A 16,875-nucleotide genomic window follows, 5' to 3' on the forward strand; every position below is an offset into this window, starting at 1 on the left:
TCTATATTGTCCCCTTCAAAGTAATCCCCATCGACTGAACACACTTATGCCAGCGCTTGATCCAATCCTCGAAACATTTTTTATATTCGGTTTTCGGTATGTCCATCAGTGCTTCCTGCGATTTTTCCATTACTTCCTCTCGGCTGCTAAAACGCGTTCCCCGTAATGGTTTTTTAACTCGATTGAACAGAAAGAAGTCACAGGGAGCCAAATCAGGTGAATTCGGTGGCTGTTGGATGGTATTTGTTGCATTTTTCGTCAAAAAATTACGAATAATGATAGCACTGTGCGACGGTGCGTTATCATGGTGCAAAATCCACGAGTTTTCTGCCCACATTTCTGGTCTCTTTCGGCGAATTGCTTCACGCAAACGTCTCATAACGCCCAAATAATACTCTTTGTTTACTGTCTGGCCTTCTGGCAAAAATTCATGATGCACTACACCGTTGTAATCCATGAAAACCGTCAGCATTGCCTTCTTTTTTGACTGAAAACGACGTGGTTTTTTTGGTCTCGGCTCATTTGGTGAACGCCATTCACTTGCCTGATGTCTGGATTGCGTGTCGTACTCATAAACCCACGTCTCGTCTCCAGTAATGATCCTTTTGATGAATGTGGGATCGGATTCAGCCTCGCAAATCATGTCTTTTGCGACGTCAACACGGTCTCTTTTTTGCATGAAATTGAGGTCTTTTGGCACCAACTTTGCTGCTACACGACGGAAACCCAAATCATTAACCACAATGTCTTGGGCGGATCCATAGGCAATGTTCAAGTCCTCCGCTATTTCTCTGATGGTTAATTTGCGGTTATTGACCAACATTTCTTTTACTTTATCAATTTTTTCACCGACTTTCGATGTCGATGGTCTGCCACTGCGTTCATCATCTTCGATTGACTCACGACCACTTCTGAACCACTCGTGCCACTGGTAAACGACCGTTTTTTTTAGAGAATCGTTGCCGAAACACTTTTCCAACATTTCCAACGTCCGTGCGCCACTAAATCCGTTTTTTACGCAAAATTTAATACAAGTTCGTTGTTGCAAATTTAAATCCATTTCTGAAATTGTAAAAAATCGCCAACACACACAGAGATAGATATACTCTTGGCTACGTAACTTTTGCAAATGTCAAGTTATGACACTAAGATTTAAAGGGAATATCAACAACAGATATACCAATTTAACAAAAAAAACAGAACTCAAATCGGAACGATGGGAGCGCCACACGGTGGTTATTCCGGGAACTTTTTGATCAAGGTAGTATTTCTAAGCCTCACCTAACAAGGCACAACATGACATCCCACGTTATGATTAACTCTCCTGTAATTCTGCATACTTTCTGCCACCCTTCATTCCACCTAACATACTCCATATCCTTTTCCTCCCCCTACTCCATTTGCTTAACGTACTCCCTTCCATCAAAGTCCTCAGCAATGCATCGCTAATCAGTATGCTCTGCACCCATAATTCATGCCTACTTTGGATTTCTTCCAATAATCCTAAATCCACCCCTGTCATACCCAGTACTTCGTTGAATTTTCTTTCCGTCCATTAAACCTTTACAGTTCTTCTTCACATTCCTCACATTTTAAAAGCCTAGAATCTACACTCATCCTCTTGCCTCAATGACCAGTTTCCGCTGTGTGGAAAAGTACGCTACTCATCTAAGTTTCAACCAATCTTACTCTAGGTCACAATCACCTATTCCCTCTTTGTTTTCAAAGCTTCTTTTCCAAACGTAAATCTACCTCTTATTTCCCTTCTACCTTGATCACCTCATCCCGAACTCTTCGTAAGTTTTATAGCTCTAGTTTATGCTTTCCGATTTACATAAATAATTTAACCTTCCGATTTCTTGAAAAACCCATTAATTTTGTTTTATTACAGCGATCCTCATTCCATTCGTATCGCAATCATTTTGTGAGGTGCTCAGTCATAATTTTAACATTTTAACTAATGAATTTTACTGAACATATTCAAATGAAATGAAATTGTTGACTTTGTAATTCCAACACACAAAGTGTCATGCAACTTCCATAAATTTATGCCGGAGACAATAAACTTTACAGAAGTTTAATCATTCGTAAATCTGACTAATTTTCTGAATTTCCCTACTACTTTCATTCCTGTCTCCAGCTTATTCCTCCTCGCATACGTTGAAAAGCACAGTTGATACCGAATAGCCATATTCTACCCCCCGCTAGGCACACCCCATACCGACTCTTCATTTACTACACTCATCTATCAGTCTGAGATATGTACAGGCTCCGGATATTGGCCAATCTTTCCAGTCTACTTCTGTCTTCTGCAATACAGTCATTACATCTACGCAATTTACTCAGCAAAACGGCTTCTCGGAACATACGAAAGCTACAAAAACGTCCTGGCTCTACTATATACACCTATTTTGGTGTTACAAGAACCTCTTCCCTTTGCAAACCGAAATTTATCATCCCCCGTAATCATTTGTTCACCTGAAATCAAAATTATTGTTCTCTAGTTCTAATATATGGTTGCCTTTCCCTTTTTGGGATATAACTAACGCTGATCTGACAAGATCTTTCGGCCAAATTCCTCTTTCATAAACGAGGCCACAATAACACTTCCTTCCCTATTTTCCTAAATTATAGTTCTACAGGAATGTTATTAATCCCCATTTTCTAATTCGATTTAATTTCTCTTAATGCCTTTTCTCTTTAGCAGTCAAGTACAATAGCATGTCTCTCATCATTGACATCATTGAATCTTTCTATGTCTAAACTTGCTGACCTAATATCGTTATCATATCTTACTCCTCTCAGATCGTCTATGAATTCTAGCCACCGCTCTTAAATCATTTCTGGGTAATTTAATAATTTACTGGTTGTAACTTCGATGGCGTGCCTGGATTTTCCTTTCCTACTTCCTGGTAGTGATTTTACCTTACAGAACTGCGCACTCATTTCACCCTCTCTCTGTAAATTCTCCATATCCTCGCACAACTTCTTCCGCCTTGTTTCTTTCACCCTATTAGTTTCTTGGCTTAGTTTATTGTTTGTCTCTTTGCACTTTCTCCTGCCTACTTCTGTGTTTGCACCTTAACCTTCCCTTTTCTTCTCTCGATTAATAACGACTAATGGCTTTCTCAACCTTTTCATATTTACTGATTCTATTGTTTCTTTTCCGAGTGTAGATATACCTTTTTTGAGATGCTTCAATCTTTCTTCTCTTGATTCCGACTTTGTTTTCACCGGGATACTTTTCGGTTACTTTACTGTACTCCTTTTCCTTTAGTCCAGATTGAAGGCAAATTTTCTCTTTCGAATTCCCTTCCATATCCAATAGACTTTGACGTTATACTTCATGAACACTAACTTTTGGCCTAAATCTCATCCTCTACCATTAAACTGTGCAAAAGATGTTCCTAACTATTTGGTTAATCATTAAATGAACTAACTGACGTCTCTCCCAATCCTCTGGAATTTGCTACGTATAACTGTGTCGTTTTGCTATTTAAATAAGATCGATTAAATAATCTTTATTTCATAAATATATTATTTTTTAACCCACGGTATTCCTTTTCATAAATCGTACGCGCCCACCTCACTCCTGTACTATCGAGTCACTTAAACTATCTTATCCTGGTTTCTTTTAATTGTGACAAGAAAAGCATGACTGCAATATCGGCCACCAATTGGTATTCTTTTGCGAGAGTAACAGAAAAATTAGAGTCGTCGGAGCGTAACTCTAAGTGCACTATTATTTCATAAATGGACAAGCACGCTGAGTGCGATGGGGAAAAAGAAAGAAAAATTGATGTTTAACATATGCGTACAATATTAATTTTATTTTGCCCTAAATTTCTTAAAACTAGTTTGTATTGTTAGGAGTGGGAAGAATACTGCCGAGAGAAATCCAAAAGAGAAATGCATCTTAGTCGGGAAATCTGTTTCGCCGAAATTGATTGCTGAGAAGAGTCACAAAGGAATTGAAGGAGAGAGAGAGGAAGAGGAAGAAGAATACAGGGTCCGTACAATACGTATCGTGACTGGTTCGCTGTAACCTCAACAGAGGGGTGGATTGGGGTCCGACCGGTCGGCTCGGTAGAGGGGTCCCCCACCACTAAGGCTCACTTCAGTTCAGTCGCCTCCGGGCATGCGCTGAGAAAGGAGGTGGATCTTTGTGACGTGTGATTGTTTGTGGTGTCGTCGCGCCAGTATGGAGCGCACCGTTGAGCAACGCTACGCTGTGAAGTTTTGCGTTAAACTCGGGAAATCCGCGTCAGAGACCCTTGAACTCATTAAAAAGGCTAATGGGGATGATGCTTTACGCCGTACAAGAGTTTTTGAGTGGCATAAAATGTTTAAGGAAGGCCGGGAGCTCGTCGAAGATGAGCACCGCGTCGGACGTCCGACGACCGCTCGAACCGATGCTCAGGTGGCCAAAGTGAAAAAGGTTTTGGGCTCTGACAGGCGTTTAACCATCTCCCCTATCAGCGAGGAGACCGGCCTTTCAGTCGGAACCGTCCTCACTATTGTAACAAGGCCTCTAGCGATGAGGAAAGTGTGCGCGAAGCTGGTGCCGAAAGTCTTAAGCTAGAAACAAAAACTGTCGAGGGTGGAAATTTCGCAAGAAATTTTGGATGGCGTCCAGGAAGATTACCACGACAACTTTACTATCTCAAAGGATAGCTCAAAAGGAGCTCAAAGGATATAGGTTCAACTCCATCGACTGTTTATGGCAATTGGAGTTTTTCATTTATTAGATTCATGGTAGTCCAGCATGTATTTTTCCCTTAATTAAAATTAATTTTATTAGGTTATATGTTAATGCATTTTATTTAAAAGAGTCAGCAAATTTCATAAACATCCTTTGCCAAATGATTATTGTTATGGTACTAGGGGAAGCTGTTTCACACCCTTGTTCCGTTCAACCCTAACAAATATGAAATCTCATTCCGCGGTCACGAGGGAAATGCCCATTATGCATTGTAATGAGTGTGTAGGCGGGTAACATTCAAGGGAATTGTGCACAGAACTTATGGAAGTATATCTGATTCTTTATTTCCGGAAATCAAGTTCTCCATTCATCATGGACCGAATAAATGAATATCTTATTAAGTCTTCCCTCGCTTCTCTGTCTAAATTTTAATTTTCTTGCCCTTGGAAATTTTTAAAATGAAAGTCAGTGAGCACTGGAGACATTTTTGCTTCCCGAGATATATTCATTCAAATGCGAGAAACGCGCATAAATGTTAATATCACGGAATTCCAGAATGTGATTTCCTGAATTTTCTAAGGTTCACCCATGAAATCAGGTCTTGGGAAACAAAAAGACCAACCGGCCTTCATATTAATGTCTATCAATTAAAAAAAATATTATGAATTAATTACAAGATATTCCATTTTTTAAAATACATATACGAAAGGTGAAATCAACGTTAAATGTTTACAGACCAACCCCTTATGTCTAATTTATGAAAATATCTTCCTCTCAACTACGGGCAAGACCTGAGTTTTTAGGATCAGATTTTTTTTATTGCCAGCAGTCGACCATTTCAGGGCAGGTAGTTGATGAATCCCAGCTCTACGCACAACCGCACTGTTATTTATTATTAGGCAATCTACCGGTTAAGGTAGGTTTTTGGATGGACGTAATTACCAATTAAATAATTTATGGCCCCTAGCAAAACACAACATCCTAATCTACATCAGGTCCCTCTTCAGCTCTGAGTACTTTCTTCCTCCCTTCATCCCGTCCAACATCCCTATCCTGTTCCTTCCCTTTCCTCGTTTGCCTAACATTCTCCCCTCAATTACAGTCTTCAACATCCCACTGCCGGTCAATACCCCCTTCAGCCACTTTTCCTGCCTCCATAGGATTTCTCCCAACAAACCCCTCTCTTCTCCCACCATACCAAGTACTTCCTCGTTTGTTTTCTTCTCTGTCCATTTCACCTTCTCCATTCTTCTCCACACCCACATTTCAAAAGCCTCCAGTCTACGTCTATCCTCCTGCTTCAATGACCACGTTTCCGCGCCGTACATAGCTACGCTCCATATCAAAGTTTTTACGAGTCTTTTCTTAACATCCTTACTCAACGTCCCCGTCATCAACTCCCTCCTCCTTGTGAAAGCCTCTTTGCCTAGCGCAATTCTTCTCCTTACGTCCCTACTACTTTGACCGTGTTGGTCCAAAACACTACCAAGATACGTAAACTGTTCTACCTGCTCTAGTTTTTCCCCTCCTATTTTAATGTTAAGCTGAGCCTTTTTCTTCCTAGAAAATCGCATAACCTTTGTTTTATTAATATTGATTCTCACAACCGTACTGGTGAGCTTTAATTAAAATTATACAAAAAATTCTGAAAATCCATACTACATTCACAATAACACATTCTTTAGCCTTGCTTACTTTCTAACTTCCATAATTTCATCCAGAATGCTTATTGTTTTCCTTCCTCCAGCCCGCTTTTTCGGTATTCTACCCTCAATCCCATTGCCTCTCGGTATCCCCTACTTATCCTTGTCTTGCCTTCTTTAAATTTTTCCCAACAGCCGTCTCCCTCTCCCTATCATACCTAGAACTTTATCTGAAAGTTCGAAGTGTGAAAGGGTATCCAATGAAAGTTTCGTCCATTTTATTTTCCCCATTCTTCTCCACATCCATTTCTCGGAAATCTCCAATCAACGCTCAATCTCTTGCCTCAATGACCAGGTTTCCGAGTGATACAAAAGTCCAATTACGTAGTATCCCGCAAGGGCGTGTGGCGGGGTATCATCTCACCAGCCATGCATGCGCAATCACAAACTACGCTCTATATTAAAACTTCACCAGTCATTTCTCTACGCCTTTACTATATGTACCTGTTATCAACTCCTGTCACTTATTAAACTCTTCCTTACCTATCGTAATTCTTTTTCTGATATCACCACGACTCTTCTCACCCTTCTCCAAAACATTTCCTAAATAGGTAGACTATTCTTTTTGTTCTAGTTTATGTCCCCGACTATTATGGATAAATTATAATTTGTATCCCATACTTGTCTCATGGATTCTGAAAATTTCAAATATCACTCGAAAAATATGCTTTAATTTTAACTGTTGAGTGGATGGAGAGATATTGATTGTATCAAATATTCTCCACATTTAATTACTCCATTTAGGAGAAAGCATTGTTCCAAACTTCCAATATCAATGACTTTCAGGATACTAAATTTCTTTAACTAGTTTTTTGCGAATTTCCGGGGTAATCTGTCTCAGCTTGGATGGTTGGAGTGAGAAGGAAAATAAATACTTTCGGTCAGGCAAATATGTATATGTAGAGCGTAAGTCCTCGGTATCGAAACTATTTGTTGAAGGCAATTCATCGAAACATATGGTGTAAAACCGCCAAAGATAACTTCCGGAAAAGGAGAAATTTTGAAATTAAGTTAGGATTTTTTAGGCCACCAATTTCAAATAAAATAGAAGCCAAAATAGATTACATACACACACACATATATATTTATATATATATATATATATATATATATATATGTGTGTGTGTGTGTGTGTGTGTATGTATATGTGTGTATATATGTATATATATATATATATATATATATATATATATATATATATATATATATATATATATATATATATATATATATATATATATATACATAGACACATGATATCTTAAGGGGGTGAGGTCCTTTTTTGTGCTCCAATTCTCTCCTGTAAGCACCTGGAACTCGCCATCCCATCTGCTTGAGGTCGCCCAGCAAATACATAGACTGGTTTCCTTTCTCTTCTGTCTTTTCTCGGTGTTATCTCATCCTAGGTATCCAACATCCAATCAGCAATAGGCATTCAATAGTAATTCATCCCTTAAATTAGGCAATTCGATCCGATAACTACATAATTTGTATTGTTTTCTCCGGAAAAACATTGTTTACTGGATACTTTTCGTCCGTTATGCGTTTTCCTTTGAATTGCCATCGTTTCTTCTCAGCCCAGATAGTTAAGGTAAGAGAAAGAAAGATAATTATGGTAGTCCAGCGTCTGATGTAGTTATTGGGGTGGACACAGAGTGAATATGCCTTTAAAGTGAATATAGATTTATTAGCCTTGCCTATGAAGACACAACCTGACACCCCAAACTACAATTAGCCCTATTTCAATGCCGCATGCATTCAACCTCCCTTCATTACTTTCAACATGCCCATCCTTTTCCTCCTATCTCACTTGTCTAAGGACCTCTTCTCCATCACATTCATCAAAGTTCCATCGCTATTCAAAATGATTGTCATCCACCTTTCTTGCCTTCTTTGGATTTCTCCTAGCAATACTCTATCCTCTCCAATACGATCCATCAAAAGCCTGCAAATCCGCGCTTACCTTGCCTCACAAACCCAAGTTTATGAGCGGTACAAACCACGCTCTAAACCAAAGTTCTCACCCCTGCTAGTGAAAACTTCTTTGCCTTACGCAATTTTTCTTCTCATATGCCTACTACATTGATCATCTTGGTCCAATAAACTTCCAGGATATGTAAATAGTTCCACTTGCTCTAAGTTTTCCTTCCTAATTTTACATTTTACTTAGTTTTGCCCATACTCGGAAACCTCATAGCCTTCGTTTTGTTTGCATTGACAAATGCATATTATGTAAAAAATCGACTTCGGAATTCAGTGACTATTTTGAGGTCACCTAAATATGTTTCAGCCATCTCCCACGTTATGTGATGTCTGACCATACATACACGTATAAACGGACTGTATGCAAGTATACATGCATGCCCGATAAGGTTTTTGCCGGAGGGATAGTTCAAAAAATTATTAATTTGTGTAACACGAATTGTATCGAATTCCTCGATTGTAACGCTAAAGAGTGAAGTTTTGTAGTCGTTATATATTAGTAATATATTAAAATGGGGACTTTGTAGACGAAGGGCTTTTCTATAAACTTTTTATCGTAACTTATCCCCTGAAAGTAATTGTTTAAACAGAATTTTAATTTTTTACAATTTTTCAAAAGATGCGATCACCGATAGAATGAAATCGAGTATCGATAATTTCTGTTTATCCGCTTCATAAGATATAAATTTCTCTCGGAATCTAGTAGTGAACGAATTTCCAAAGAGTTGCGAGTCATTATCTATTATTTTGCCATTTATCACATTACGCAATTTTTTACGCGAATTTTCGTCGAAACTGAATTCCTACGATATTTAAATTTCTTTTCAAAGAGTTGCGAGTCATTATCTATTATTTTGCCATCTATCACATTACGCTATTTTTTCTAAATAGGGACACAAAATGTAGGGAGACAATACGTGACCTTGGATTTTTTTAATAGATCGCTTAGGCTTCCCAGGTTCCTTCCGGGGGTGGAGAGATACGGGAATCGTCATGAACTTTTCTTAAACGTCTCCCTTCCTCTGCTCGACCCTTATACACTTCGCGTTGAGTGAAAATGCGCACCTTTCTCCAGCTTCGAGTGAGAAAAAATATTCCACCCGCCCTCAAAATTGCCGGTTATTGATGCATTCGAAACTGTTCCGTGGCGCCGAAAAGAAGATAACTACGACAGTCGCGAGGCGAGATCCGTAACAGTCAAAACGATTTGTGAGGGCAGCGGCACTCTTCCTCTCAAGGTTCGCCCGATCGTGTGAGGAACGCATTTGTTTCATTCATGAGGGCCGGAGTGAAAGGTCGACGAGAGTGGGCTGCGAGGAGCGAGAATTTTCGAAAGACGTGCGGCACCCGAAACTGGGTCGTTTTCCTTCACCCATCCATCAATAATAAGAGCCACAATAGTGACTAATAGCAAGCCCACTGAAGTACCGGAGTCAACCCGGAGAAATGAATGATGTTCCCGGAAATGGCGGGGGGAATGGGAGGAGGACAGCCGTGGAGTGGTGGAAGCATTGCTTCATGTGAGTGACTTTTTTTTACCATTTTTGGCGGCAAAAAAAAGGCGTGCGGCTCTTTTCCGCGTCGTTGAAATAAACCCTCCATAGGATATTAGCGGAGAGAGAAAGTGTATGGCGGAAATGGAAAATGCGCAATGGTGAGGAGTGAAGAGGAGAGGGTGAAAGAAAGAATTCTCCTCGGAGGGTGCGTTTCTCCGGGGCGAATAAATCGTCCGCTGGCATCCGTCCGCGCGGCCATTTTTTTCCCCGCGTCACAAATTGAAATTTTAACGCTGGACAGTGCGGTAAGAGTTTAAATGGCCGATAAATGAAAACGAACGACGGGAAATGCGGGGGGAGGGGAACAAATGGAAAATTTGCAGACGGCACATCCCCAAAAGTTGATTTTGTCGCTCAACAACAACGAGTTCTGGAATTTCATCCGTGCGACGCATAAATCATAAATAACTCCTCGACAGACTGTGACAATGGCGCGTTCGTATCAGTTGCGCACGGGGAATGAATTCAAATAACTAAGCCGGGATTCTTTGCGGTTCCCGTTTGCAAAAAGGGTGACCGACGGGACGAAGCAAGGTTTTAAAATTTTACGCCCTGCCCTAAAATTTAATGCGCATCAAGATATATCACGGAAATACAAAATTGAATCCATTCCTATTTACTTTCTCCGACATCATGCAAGCAATATAAAAAAAACAGATCTTCATGCATGGCAATTAAAAGCCCATTTATTTCATGAATCGTAAATTTTCTCTAAACAAATAACTCAAATTTGTATATATAATAAATTTAATGCATGAGAAGTCGAATAAATAGAGACTAGAAACAAATATTTTAAAACAGCTTATTAGTCAAATGACTGAATAAAAAATGCAAAATTTGAATTACACGCAGGGTTGATGACGTAACTTGGAAAAAAAGCAATGAGCCGTTTGACTAGCTGATTCGGTGAATCATTTATAAGATCAACTAATTATTTATTTATGTGGTAGTATACCGTTTTAAATGGGTTTCGGATGGACGTCGCTTCGTTCCTCAGCCCCTTATGGCAAGAAATACCCTGAAGTCCTAAACCATATTGAACTGTTGAATTCAGCATGTTTCTACGCCCAACGTCTTTATGACATTCTTCAATATTTCAACGTCAATCGAAATTATACGCATCCACTTTTCCTTCCTCCCTCGTGTTTCCCTCTCTTAACCCACCATTCCTAGTACTTCCTCGTTTGTTCTCCTTTCTGGCCATTTTCCTTCTCCACACTCACAGCCTAAACGCCTCCAATTTACGTATTTAATGCCCATGTTTTCACGCAGCACGAAATCGCATTCAATATCAAAGTTTCTACGAGCTTTTTCTTAACTTCCTTACTCATTACGCCTGTCACTAAATCCCTCCTCCTTGTGAAAGCTTCTTTTTCTGGTCAAATTCTTCTTCATTCCTATGATTATCTTCGTTCGAAACATTCCAAACCTTTTTTTGGCTTAAAAAAATATTTAGATTAAATTACATAAGTTTTATTTTCACCCATCAGGTATTTTATATTATCGATAGGAAACGAACCGTACGTAAGTTAAAGTTAAAGTAATGGAAATGATCCGTAAGTAAGGTATTCAAACCGTCCTTTCATTGGTAACTCCTCAACCAATGTGGAGTTAACATGTGAACTAAACGTTACCGAAGCATTCCACTTGAAATATTCATTAAATTTCGCGAGATTTGTTTTTAACAATGTGGTTAATTCACATCATAAATATTCCATATTTGTAATTTATTATTGAATTTGTAATTATTTAATGTAACTTAAGAGGAAGAGTCCTGTAGTTTCAAACAACACTCTAAATATTCATACCATTATAATACGTACTTAATATTATTTCAATAGTAAAATACGTAGGTGGAATCAGAAATGCATAGTTTGGCGCTTTTTCCCTTATTAAGGCATGAAAAATGAATATTAAAGTTTCCACAAAGTTATGCCTGAGGTGGTTATTTATATTCCAGTTAGTTTCCAATTAAATTCTAGTAGATTCGTGTACGTAGGTTTGAATATCTTTCTTAGTTTATTATTTTTGTAAATTTCCTTCCCCCAGAGAGCAGGAAAATATATTTTGATGACAAGAGGGATTCCAACCGTAAAGAAAGATTAAAAACCACTGCCTTTGATGAATGATGAACGCCTAGTAGCTAGAAGAATAAACTAAGAGATGAAATATAAAAATACTATGATTATACTTCCAACATATGGCTTGAAAAAGATTAGTCCAAGATTAGTTTGTAAAAATTAACAAGGTTTCAAATTTGATACCCCGAAGCGATTTCGAATTTTCTGCCAAGGAATACCCTGGAAAAATTCTCCTGGCTCAAAACAACGATTGCAAGAATAAATATTTATTATATTTTTATATCGAGGATTAGTGTGGGAGGAGACAGGGTCGTTGAGATAAATCTGAAGGAGGATTGAAACGATGATACATGATACTTTGATTTTCGATGGAATGTTGAAAACTGATCGAGGGAGAGAATGTTGGCCAAGAGAGGTAGAGCTAGGAAAAAATAAATGGCGCGTAGGACGAAATGAAGGGAAGCAAAAAGCATATGGAATGGGAGAAAATCATATTGCATCGTGCTAAACGAGACATAGAACAGTAGCAGTGAATAATCTTGGGTACCACAATAGCCTACCTTGAACGGCAGGCTATCATTAATAATACCACTACATTGCGAATATTTTATTAAGTAATGAGGGCGATTGTTTAAATGTTAAGGAAGGAGCATAGGACTGAGTAGCTGTAAGAAATTGAGGGCAAACAAATAAATTTAATATTGCGCGTTGTTGTTGAGCATCAATTTTTCTTTCTTTTTCCCCATCACGCTCAGCGTGCTTGTTTATGTGAAAATGTGTTCTTTTATCACATAATCTTGCCCTCAGGGTTATGTTCCAACGGTTCTAATTTTTCTGTTACTTTCACAAGACAGTACATATTGGTTCCCGATATTGAAGTCATACTTTTATTGTCACAATTAAAATAAACCAGGATAGGAGAGTTAAAGTAATCACAAAGAAAGCGGGTGATCACAAAGGTTGATTATAACCTTTAAAACTCCAGCTCAAAATAGTCCATCTTGCGCCTAAAAATGAGCTGATTCCCTTAATTATTATTATTAGCCGAGATAGTGATTGGTTTACGAGAGTTCTGACGGCTGACATAAAACTTCGCGGAAAATTATACCGCAATATAAGTCCCCATGCTAGCACATGCCGTTCATATCCACCATTGGGGTAGCAGGCCAGTATTCTACCCCTATAGCAAAACCTGTGCACCTACGCTAATTACTGTGCAGTGCAATAATGTGTTGAGCATACGTTAAAATATGCAAAAATACGATAATGGGGATAAAAGGATGGATAAAATCAAGCAAGATAAAATTAAGCGGGAGTCGTACTAAAAAATAAAATTTTTTAAAACATTGGACAAAATTCTTATCAAAGAACTAGAAAAAGTTCAGAGAAAATTCATTAGAATGGTTCAATATTGCAAAGAGAAAAGTGTAAGCGTGACGAGTATCCTGGAGGAATTATGATAAGAGTCCTAAAAGTCATGATAACAGCAGGGAAGCCGAAGACTTTTAGAAAGGTTCAGATCGCACTGGTTGGTATTCGACATACAAGGAATTTTTATAGTCTCTATTTGCATGTAAATTGGCAGATTGGACTACCAGGATAAAATACGAGAGATAGACTGATAGATTCAAGTATTCGGTCGTCCCTCACGCGATGAGCAATCACAACATAATTAGACGTAACCACTCCTATATTTTCTAAAAAAAATAAGATCCAGAGTTACTCGAACACATACATACAGGGTTCGTCCGGAAAATAAGTGTACTGACTCCTGGGCTGGGTGCGCCGCTCCAGGCGCGCCCAGCACCGCTCTGACGGGCTGCGATTGGAGGGGGGTATGTTGGCAAGCGACGCTGAAAAAGGCAGTCGGCTCTGAGCTGTGCTGTAGTGAGGAGCTCTGTTAACGCGAACCTCCACGCTCGGCCCACGTCACGGAACGCGATGCCGAAGCAGCGTTATTCCATCAAATTTGCGGTAAAGCTTGGGAAATCGTCTACCGAAACTGTCGGTATGATTAACCAGGCTTACGGGGAGTCAGCCTTGTCCAGAAACATGATCTTTCGGTGGCACAAGATGTTCGTGGAGGGCAGAGAAGAGGTCGACGACGAGTCTTCGAGAGGTTCCCGATGATGCCTTCGCGGGAGCGTTCCAGGAATGGGAACGCCGCTGGAACAAGTGTATCGACTCACAAGGGTCCTATTTTGAGGAATATTAGCTTAAGATATGTAAAAGTGTAATAAATTTTTTTTCCTGAGCTCAGTACACTTATTTTCCGGACGAACCCTGTATATACGTCCGAGGTCTGTTCAAAAAATATCGCAAATTTTGAATTTCCGCGGGTTACGTATATTTGATTTTCGATTTTTTTGTAGCGTTATGCTGGTACTTATGTCTTTCACTTATGCCGAAAAGTTCGGTCATTTTGAAAGTTCAGTTAATTGTTGACAGCTGTTTTGCTTGGACGTGTTTTGGCTTGTCTTCGATTTTTCCCTATTCCAAAAAAAGACCAAAGAATCTGTATCAAATTCTATGAGAAAAACGAAATGAAGTGCGCGGACGCATTTCAAATGTTGACTGTGGCATATGGAGAAGCTACCTTGGACCGATGCAACGTTTACCGGTGGTACAAAATGTTCCCAGAGGGCCGAGAAGATGTGAAGGACGCAGAGCGTGCCAGACGCCCGAGAACAGACGAAAACATTGATAAAGTGAAGAAAATAGTATTGGCCAATCGTCGAATCACTGTTGCTAAGGACCTAAACATATCGATTGGCTTGTGCCATTCGATTTTTACCAATGATTTGGGTATGACACGGGTCGCCGCAAAAATCGTACCAAAATTGCTCAATTTCGACCAAAAACAGCAACGCAATTGCATTGCTAATGAGGTGTTGGACTCTGTCCGCGACGAACCGAATTTTCTCCAGAGGTGATGAATCATGGGTTTATGGTTATGACGTGGAAACTAAAGCTCAATCATCCCAATGGAAGCTGCAGCACGAACCAAGACCGAAAAAAGCGCCATGTTCGGTCGAATGTGAAAGTTTTGCATACAGTTTTCTTTGATTGCAGGGGCGTGGTGCATCATGAGTTCTTTTCACGGTGTAGAACGGTAAATAAGGAATATTACCTGCAAGTTATGGGCAATTTGCGCGAAGCAATCTACCACAAACACCCGAATTTGTGGAAGAACAAAAACTGGCTTTTGCACCACGACAACGCCCCTGCTCACACATCGTTACTTATGCTCGAATTTTTAGCCAAAAACGACACACTAATGATGCCGCAGCCACCGTATTCTCCATATATGGTCCCCAGTTACTTTTTATTGTTCCCGAAACTGACGAGGCTCATGAAAGGACGACGCTACGCTACGATTGACGAGATAAAGACTGCATCGAAGGAAGAGCTGAACAAGATCACAAAAATATTTTTGGAAGTGCTTCGAGGATAGGATAAAACGTTGGCACAATTGTATAATATCTAATCGGGAAAACTTTGAAGGGGACAAAATAGATGTTCATGAATAAGTAAATAATATTTGCAAAAACACAAAAGTCGCGATACTTTTTTAACATACCTCGTATATTAATGAATAAGTGAGTATTTGTAAATAAATGTCTGGTACCGGACTATCCTCGCCAGACCCCCTTGTGGCAGCTTTTGGGATAATGTGCAGACGTAGAGGAAACCTGAAGCTGGAAACGGTTGGTGAAGAAAATGTATAGAAAACTCGAGCAAATGAGAGAACCGAAGCAGTTTCAATAAAGAAGAATTAAATGGGCAAATGGAAAGACGAAGCATATGACTTTCCTGCAAGTCGATGGAGGTCTCAAATTAAAAGTAGTAAAAACCACAGAGAAACTCACGAGGAAGAACCCGCTTGGATAATATTCAGAGGGAGAATTGAAAAAAATGATCAGGGCACCATAGAATTACCATGGGTATAGAAGAAATACGAATAAAGTGAGAAATTCTTGGATTTGGAGGCTATCTTAGGTCGAAGGAGCAAACCCGAACGGAGCAGCCCAACAGGAGCGACCACACGTTCCTCCGGACCCTCTCTCCGCGATCGGGCACATTGCATATCGACGACGCGCTCGGAAGTATCTCGCCTTGAATTACCACTTACCAGAGGTGCCCGAGCGACGACCATGACGACCGTTGAGCGAAGTTGCCAGACTGCTAGCAAGGTCGTAGAAGCGAGCGGCGACAGATGCTCTTGCGGCAGATCCCTTTTCCTCCCGACAACAAATGCTTCTGTGAGTTTCACTTCTTACCACAGACGCGGTTCGACTCCACGAAAAAAGGTACCTTTTCCCAGTGTTAGGTACGCGCACGTCAATTGAGAGTGTCACCCTCGAAAAGTACGGTATCTCTTTGTCTCCGCGCGCGGGCACGACTATACTATAAATGTTTTCGGATTTGAAATGCTCTTAAAGGGTCGACCTTAGGTTTTCGATAAGCAAACGAAAAAAAAAATAAAAATAAGATTGGCCATGAGCGAGCAGCTCCCTTTGCGGGCGTCGGTTAAAGAACGGCTCACGTGGCCACGAGCGATCGAAACCCACTTGACTCGTGCTCTCCTCTGTGAGATGGTGGGGGGTGGGAGGCGAAAAACTGATTTCCATTTAATGCGCATTCACTTATTTTTCCCTCCCTCCTCCTCCCGTTTCCCTCTATAAAGGGAAATCACCGGGCTATGTGCGGAAAGGGAGAACTCTGGAGAGAAACGCCGACCTATTTGATAAACTTGAATCTTAAAAGGCTTATCTTCCCAAGAGGGGATTTCTTTTAAGGCTTAGCTCGCTTCTCGATCTTTGCGAGAGGAGAAGTCAAAGGAAAATTCT

General features: G+C 39.9%; 1 protein-coding gene across 1 annotated transcript in view; it reads right to left on the reverse strand.

Moving 5' to 3' along the window:
- The window catches only part of LOC139694854 (lysozyme-like), a 36,835-nt gene extending 20,264 nt beyond the window's left edge, over positions 1-16,571 (reverse strand). The window contains exon 1 of the mRNA XM_071593378.1: positions 16,158-16,571. Within this exon, the coding sequence (XP_071449479.1) occupies positions 16,158-16,181 (24 nt within the window). The 5' untranslated portion in view covers positions 16,182-16,571. The remainder of the gene's footprint in view (positions 1-16,157) is intronic.
- Between the last annotated feature and the right edge of the window lie 304 nt (positions 16,572-16,875).

Source organism: Hetaerina americana, unplaced genomic scaffold, assembly GCF_022747635.1.
Source record: "Hetaerina americana unplaced genomic scaffold, ioHetAmer1.1.p SCAF_57, whole genome shotgun sequence".
Lineage (NCBI taxonomy): Eukaryota > Metazoa > Arthropoda > Insecta > Odonata > Calopterygidae > Hetaerina > Hetaerina americana.